The sequence below is a fragment of the Mchenga conophoros genome, linkage group LG16 (assembly GCF_057382185.1).
Source record: "Mchenga conophoros isolate Kocher_MC1m ecotype Shallow Benthic linkage group LG16, M_conophoros_male_GT1.1, whole genome shotgun sequence".
NCBI classification, from domain to species: domain Eukaryota; kingdom Metazoa; phylum Chordata; class Actinopteri; order Cichliformes; family Cichlidae; genus Mchenga; species Mchenga conophoros.
In genome coordinates, this window is record NC_140541.1 from 29,099,456 (window position 1) to 29,107,021 (window position 7,566).

The window sequence follows — 7,566 nt, forward strand, 5'->3', positions numbered from 1 at the left end:
AAGTCGGGAACATACCTTTATGGTGTCTGTGAGCCATTAAAACTTTATCAGTCACTTTAAAGATGATTCACTACAGTTAAAAACCCTGTTTTCCCAAAAACAAAGCGAAGTGGAAAAATATCGTCCAGCCCAGTGTCAGCCTGAGCTTTAATGCTTGACTCAGCTCTCTGTCTGATGAAAGGTCAAAGTCCAGCCCGTACCACTCTGCTAGTGGAAGATATCATCTAATTAGCTCACACAGGTAACATTTCTGTAACAGTATAATTACATCAAGGAGCCAAGGAAGCCAAGGCCTAAGTTCAGTGAGTGTATTTGAGGATCTTTTCTGTGTTCTTACATAGTAGTTAAACATGCTGTTAGTCCTCCAAAAAAGGTCCAAACTACTGAGGGAGGAACTCTTTTAAGACATCTGTGTATGCAGAACCCCAACGTCCTGTATACATAATATATTGCATACAAAAGCCAATATGTGTGCAATTCCAGTAATCTAAAGTTTACTGAAGTATATTTTAGCATTTGATTGATTGCTGTGAGATAATCATTTCCGTAATTTAGCAAAATCAATACATTAAATAGATCGTTTAATTGTAATCTTGGTAAAGGGCAGTATTGTAGTGTCTCCTTGTATGTTTTCGGGTCAGTTCATTTTCATTGAGAAATCTGAAATCTAAAACTGTTAAAATGCATTAAACACCCTTGCTTCCTGATTAACACCAGATAAACCTAGTTTTCTTACATGTGCATTACTGATGATTGAGTGGATCAGCTCTTCTGACACAGCCGAACCCTGATATTCACATTAGATTAACAATGCTGTTAGGACCAGGGTGAATCATTTTGGGGCCCTAGTTAAGATTAAGATTTTGTTCTAAACTAAGAAACGTGAATTTTGTCATCTACTTACATCTTATGCTCTTTACTGCTTTCCATTTATGTATGCTGTATATTGCACTAAGTAGATTAGACAAGAATACTTCACTTTTTCCCTCTCCCTCACCTTCTGAGACCTTATGCCTTAGCCAATCCTCTCTCTCTCTGTCTGGCCTACCTGATCACTAGAAGACCGCTAAGGCCAAATGTTAGCTTAAAAAGTTGTCTAGCAACCACATCAGTAGCAGCTTGAAACTTAATGCAGCATTGTTTGATAAAAGTAAAATCCAAAATGTTCATGTTATCTAGTTTGGCTTACTGAGATGTTTTATTGGTATGTGATGTGTCTGAGGCTGAGAGACCACGGAGCCTGAAAAACATGATTATTAGGCTGCAAAAATATTTTAACATAATAATAATAATAATAATAATAACAATTGGATTTATATAGCGCTTTTCAAGGCACCCAAAGTGCTTTACAATGCCACTATTCATTCACTCTCACATTCACACACTGGTGGAGGCAAGCTACAGTTGTAGCCACAGCACACAATATAAGCTACTAAACAACAGTTAGCTATTGTAGTTCATGAGATTAGTGTCCAGAAAATCCATAGTTGACATGTGGACCCTCAATATACTTTTGGTTTTACTCTCAAGTTTTTGATAAAAATCAATGCTTCATATTTTGTTTTTCGGTAAACCTGAAAAACCCACTTGTTATCATAGTTTTGGATTTTTTATTTGTTTTTATTGTTTATGTTTTAAATATTTAATTTAAAGTGCACAACAACTTGATTATACAACCACCCAATGCAAGGTTTATGCAACAGCTGATTAGATTTTTGATATAAGTGTACAATGTAACAATGTACAGGTAACAATGTAGCTAAAATAGCTTTCACTTGAATAGCATTCTACTTCCTACCCCTCTACAGCAAACAGCAACGCAAATTTACATCGTAATGAATGTGATGATTAGAGTCAGACACAACGACACCTCAAGTTCAAATAATAAGACAGAAAGGATTAAAGAATTAAAGATGAAAAATAAATGAAGGCTCATCTATCAGTCCACTGGCCTATCTAGTTCAGGGTTGCGAGTGACTGGATTCCATGCTGTATAATAGATGATTGATCATTATTCAATAATAACATAATTAATTTGTAAATGTGCAGAGAATTATGGATGCAAGTTTTTAAAATTTTGCAAAAGAAGATATGTAAGCAACAAGAGATGATCTTTTAGCATGATTATAGTCTATAAGAGCATGTCAATGCTATTGCTCTGGGATGAGCCATAGGCTTTGCTGACTGAAACATGGAGGAAATATTAACCACAGACGCTGTTTTATATATCTATTACCATTTATCTACAAAGTGCATAAATTAAAAAAGAAGTAAAAGGTAGAATATAAAAACTAAAAATACAAAACTCGATGTCACATTTCCTGAGAAAACAGAACATGGAACATTATCAATTGATCTTTGTCAAAAACAGTAAAACATAGTGTGGCCTTGTCCCTATAAGTCATCTACAACAGAATGGCTCACATAGTAAATTCTTTACTCTAAGGAAAATGCTGCATTTTACGCTTGTTTTTTTAAGTAAACTAAACTTGATGTAAGTTAGTTTCTTGTAAGATTTAAGTAAAGTCAGGATTCTGTTTTGTATTTTGGTGAGTTTGAATCCATATATGAGAGGGTTCATAAAAGGTGGAATGATGAGAATTTCAACTGTAATGAAGTTTTTGAGACTTTCAGAAAAACCTGTGTACTCAAATTGCACATATATCGACTGAAAACCAATCACAACTATAAATGTGATCAAAGAGGTCAGGTGGGGCAGGCAGGTCTGCATAAACTTTTCTCTGTCCTCTCTGGACCTCGCACATGTTTTAATGAGATGTGTGTAAGTCCACATTATAAAAAAGCCATGAGACACATAAATGATAACTGTTGCATATGCTGTGATGTGGTTTGTAAAGGTTTCAGCTTCAGGACAAGCAAGTTTAACAATTAACCAGTTTACACATAAGACTCTCCGAATGTTTATACCACATAACTTCAGTCTTGATGTTAGCAGGACATTAATGGCAAAAATACATAAAGGTGTCAGCCAGGAGAAACACACCAGCTGTGAAAGCCTCCTCTTAGTCATGAAAGAGTGGTAGTGCAGAGGTCGACATATTGCCAGATACCTGTCAAAGGCCATGACAGCTAAAATGGACAAATCACAGCAGACAAATGAATATATGACAAAAGCTTGTAAAAGGCACCCTTCATAGGAGATTGTTTGAGAAGACCTTAGTAAATCTGAAAGGAATTTTGGGTAGAAACCTGTGGTCCCATAAATTGTGTTAATGCAAAAGCTACTCAGGAAAATGTACATAGGTTCGTGCAGATTTTCATCCAAGAAAATAAGCAGCACAAGAGAGATATTGAAAAATAAAATCATGCAGTAATACAGTAAAGTGAATGCGAAGAGAGGCACTCTGAAATTCATCGTCTCATTAAATCCTGACAGAATGAAACTTCTTACATTAGACACATTATCCATGATCAGAGAAACATCTACCTTCTTAGTGTAACAACATGTGAGTGTACAGAGGAAAGAGCTGCTGTATCTACACCCCTAACAATATCTGCTCTTCCTCTACGCCTCCTGTTAATTACTGCCTTTGGCTCAACAACAAAAAACACACACCTGGGAATTCAACCTCTGTTGGTTGGGGGGGGGGATACGTGACTGGCTATTAGTGGAAGTTTTCCTTCTCTTTGCTGTTTATATTTGTCCATGTAACTGGATTCTCTTTTGCCAGAAGCCGAAAATGTCCACAAATGACGAAAAACTGAGACAGTCGTGAACCTTTCAAGGAGTGCCCAGTTGACCAAAATTACCCCGAGGATGCAGCGAAGACCGCAAAAGACCCAAGAACAACATCCAAAGAACTGCAGGCCTCACTTGCTTCAGTTAATGTCAGTAAGAAAGAGTTTGGCCAAAAATGTGTTCCAAGATGAAAACCACTGCTGAGCAAAAGGAAAATGAAGGCTTGTCTCAGTTTTGCCAGAAAACATCATGATGATCCCCAAGACTTTTAGAAAAATAACTCTGTGGACTGATGGGACAGAAGCTGAACTTTTTGGAGTGTGCGTGTCTGATAACATTCAGTGTAAACGTCACACAGCACTTCAGAAAGACCATCACCAAAATATGGTGGTGGTGGTAGTGTGATGGTCTGGGGCTGTTTTGCTGCCTCAGGACCTAAATGAAGGTAAACTGAACAATAAATTCTGACGTCTACCAAAATATTCTGAAGGAGAATATCTGGCCATCTGTTTGTGACCTCAAACGGAACACAGTTGGGTTCTGCAGCAAGACAATAATCCAAAACACACCAGCAAGTTTACCTCCGAATGGCTTAAGATAAACTAAATGAAGAAATTCGAGTGACCTACTTTAAGTCCTGACCTGAATCTGACTGAGATGCTTGACGCATCAATAAATGAGTTGATCTGAGAGGACCTACAAAGTTATTTAAAGGGTTTATCCTTAAAAGTGACAGGTTAAATAATAAAAACAGTCGTATTTGTAATATTGAGGTAGGTAATTGATTAGTGTGATTAGTGCATGCAAATATAGACATGTGTAGTGCAGAGTGCTAATGATTGCAAATTATTTCCTTTACACTAATTTCATTATGATTCTCTTGTCAGCTGGTGACAATGGCAGTTATGGTCCTTGGGGGTGTTCTAATTTTAATCCTTCTTATTTTTTCCTTTTTTCCCACATTTGGAATGATTTTCATATTTTGTTTTGGTCTGTCCTGTGGGTGGAGGAAAGTTCAATTATAATCTCTAGGGGGTTAAAAGAAAATGGTAGGTACATTCAATGATTCTTACCCAGTAGAAATGTGAGGGTTCTTTTGACCATTTGCACATTCATTCGGCTTAAAATCACCCTCTCCACAATATTGCACAATATCCACAGTATTGTTTTCCTCCACAGGGTGTCATTTAATTCCTCCAGAGGTCCCTCTACTTCCATTCCCGACCTCTATGTGGGCTGATCAGTATAACCATGAGGTCCTAGGCTAGGAGGAGGAGTTGGCCGTCCGACAGCGGTCTGGAGTGTGGGGCCTCCCTGCTGCTGCGGAGTCGGGGCGGTCTGCCTCTCCCCACCGCAGGGAAAAGGGTAACACCACCTGGGTCTGGGTGCAGTTCCCCCCTCCAGGGGCAAGGGTACCTAGACCCGGTTTGTAGAGTACGCTTGGGGAGTGTGATCGTGTGTACAGCGTCTCTTTATGTTTGGTTGAGTGTGGAGTAAGTGTATATGAGAGCATGAGGGTGGGAATGGATGTTTGTATCTGTGTGTGCCTGTATGTCTGTGTCTATATGTCAGGTTGGGTATCAGACGCCACCTCTCTGGGGACATCTCAGGCCCTCCAAGGTTTGGAGGCCTATCTCCCCCCACCACCACTTCCCCTGCCAGTGGCGGACTCCCTCAGACATCGGTGCGTTGGTGGTTCTTTGTGTCTGGGGATGGGCGTCCAGGTACACACCGGTACACACCGGCTCACTCCTTGGCGGCCGCTTATCGGGGCCTGGAGCCTGGGGCTCGCTCGGGCCACTCCGGAGGTGGGGTGCCCCCGGCCCCTCGGCCTGCGGCTCGTCACTCAGGCACAGCTGGCTGCCGGCGGAGCTCACGGGCGCGTCACTGCAACTCCCCCTGGCTTCTGCTCCGCGGCTGCTGAGTGAGCCCTCATCTGGGACTCTCCTCAGCTCTTTCCGGGACAGTGGCGCGGCTGCCCCTCTGTTGGTCTTCCTTGGTCTCTTGTGTTCTGGGGGCCTCTGGATGTCTGGAGTTTTGATCTCCTCCATACCTGCTTCATGCCCTGGAGGACGGGGCTGTGACCCCCCCACACCCTCTAGCAGAGTATTACATGAAGGAACCTTTTAAAAAAAACAAGCGCGTCCATGCTCACAGGTGTACACACGGGTGATCACACCCACAAACTACACCCTTTTTGGCTCCTACCTCAAAGCACACTGTGTTCTGTTGATCTTATGTGCTGCACAATAATGTTTAATATTTAGTATTTACTGTCATATTCCCATATATCATTGTGATGTTGTTTATTCTATTACTCTTGTTCTCTTCTGCTTGTTTTCTTTTTTCTTTCTCAGCAGGTGATCCAGGTGATTGATATATGCATTTTTTTCTTTCTTTTTTTTCTGATCATTCTGTTGGTTTTTGTTTTTTGCCCTTCTCCCCCGTCCCTCTTCTCAGCTGTTTCTCTTTCCCTCTTTCTTTCTCCCCTTCTTTCCCCCAGTCAAGTCTGTCCCGTATTCAGCAAGTGAAAATAAAATAAACAATAAAAGGTGAATCAAATGGACCATTACGGCAAGGCTGGGATGGTCAATTTGGTAAAGTAAATCCGTTGGGCATCTTTCTTTGCCTTTAGACAACAATTCTGATGGCAAAAGAGCCAAACGGGACAGGCAAAAAAAATAAAATAAATAAATAACCATGAGGTCCTGGTGGGCACATGGCCACGCAGCCTGCTGTTTTCATATTTACCGGCCTGGGGTCTTGAACAGAATAGTGAACCCGTCTTTCAGGGATACTGACCACAACCACTTTACCAAGTCCGTTATCAAGACTAGTTTGTCACATCTTCACATCTCTGCTGGTGTCAACCATCTTTCGGCCAAGGATGGTGTTCAATCATTTCCTAAGAGGACAATCCTAAGCTCCTGACTGTTTGTTCTCTACCAGCACAGAGCACATGTCATTCATGTTAACACGCATTTTCATGTCGCTGCTGGTGTCAAACATTTTTTTAATCAGATTTGTAAAATTGTAAAAACTATTTATTAGTCTTGCCTTCGAAATGTTTTAGGGGCTTTTGATCAAACAAGACAGCTTTTAACAAAAGCAAAAATGACACTTTTTCAGCTTTGCTTCCTCAGAAACCCATTTTTATTAATTATTCCGATGCAGAGTTAATGCCACAGCTGCTGTATTGCCAGTCTGTAAGAGTCCCTGAGTCAGAATTAACTCGATTCAGTGACTGTGCAATATCGTACATCATGCAAAAAGTAACTGACTACAGTAAGAAACAATGATTAATTACAAATTGTGAAAAATGCTTTGTAAGCATCCACTGTGAGTACAGCGTTCCATCTGTGGTTTAATTAGAAGTGAGGCATCGCTGATGCTATTTACAGCTCCAGAGTGTTGAGTGTGACCTTTGCAGATAATTTTGTAAACTGCACCCAGGACAGCTGGGTTTAAATCTTCATCTGCTGTAGCATTTTCTTCACAGTTTAGTAAGATAAACTTGTGGTGCATCTATACCTTTTCTAAAGCTGAGCATCTCATAGTCATCATTTACATAATGTACATATTTATACAGACTCGATATCCCGTCACACCTTGGACATCCGATTGTTAATGTGTCATTCAAAAGGTCTAAAGAGCAGCTAAATACATCTCTACAATATCTAAAGGTGAGCATGACATTCATCATTTGTGTTATATACATATGTTCAGTTTACACAGTCCTCACATTATGTCACACTTGTGACTTAATACTGCATGTCAAATGAAAATTGTGGATGTGTTATGATGAATTACGGTGGATGGATGCCTGTGTGAAAGTTCTTATGGAGAAGTGATGGAAGGTGGAAATG

General features: G+C 40.2%; 1 protein-coding gene across 1 annotated transcript; it reads right to left on the reverse strand.

Annotated features, from left to right (window-relative positions):
* Positions 1-1,637: 1,637 nt before the first annotated feature.
* On the reverse strand, positions 1,638-3,431 carry LOC146557037 (olfactory receptor 2G3-like). The gene has a single exon (XM_085248557.1). It carries the CDS (start codon positions 3,428-3,430, stop codon positions 2,402-2,404), a length of 1,029 nt encoding a protein of 342 aa, XP_085104683.1. The 5' UTR covers position 3,431; the 3' UTR covers positions 1,638-2,401.
* Positions 3,432-7,566: the final 4,135 nt, after the last annotated feature.

What these genes read in the sequence shown, in the direction of transcription:
- LOC146557037 (XM_085248557.1), bottom strand. Translation starts at nt 3,430, where the DNA reads ATGGATAATGTGTCTAATGTAAGAAGTTTCATTCTGTCAGGATTTAAT.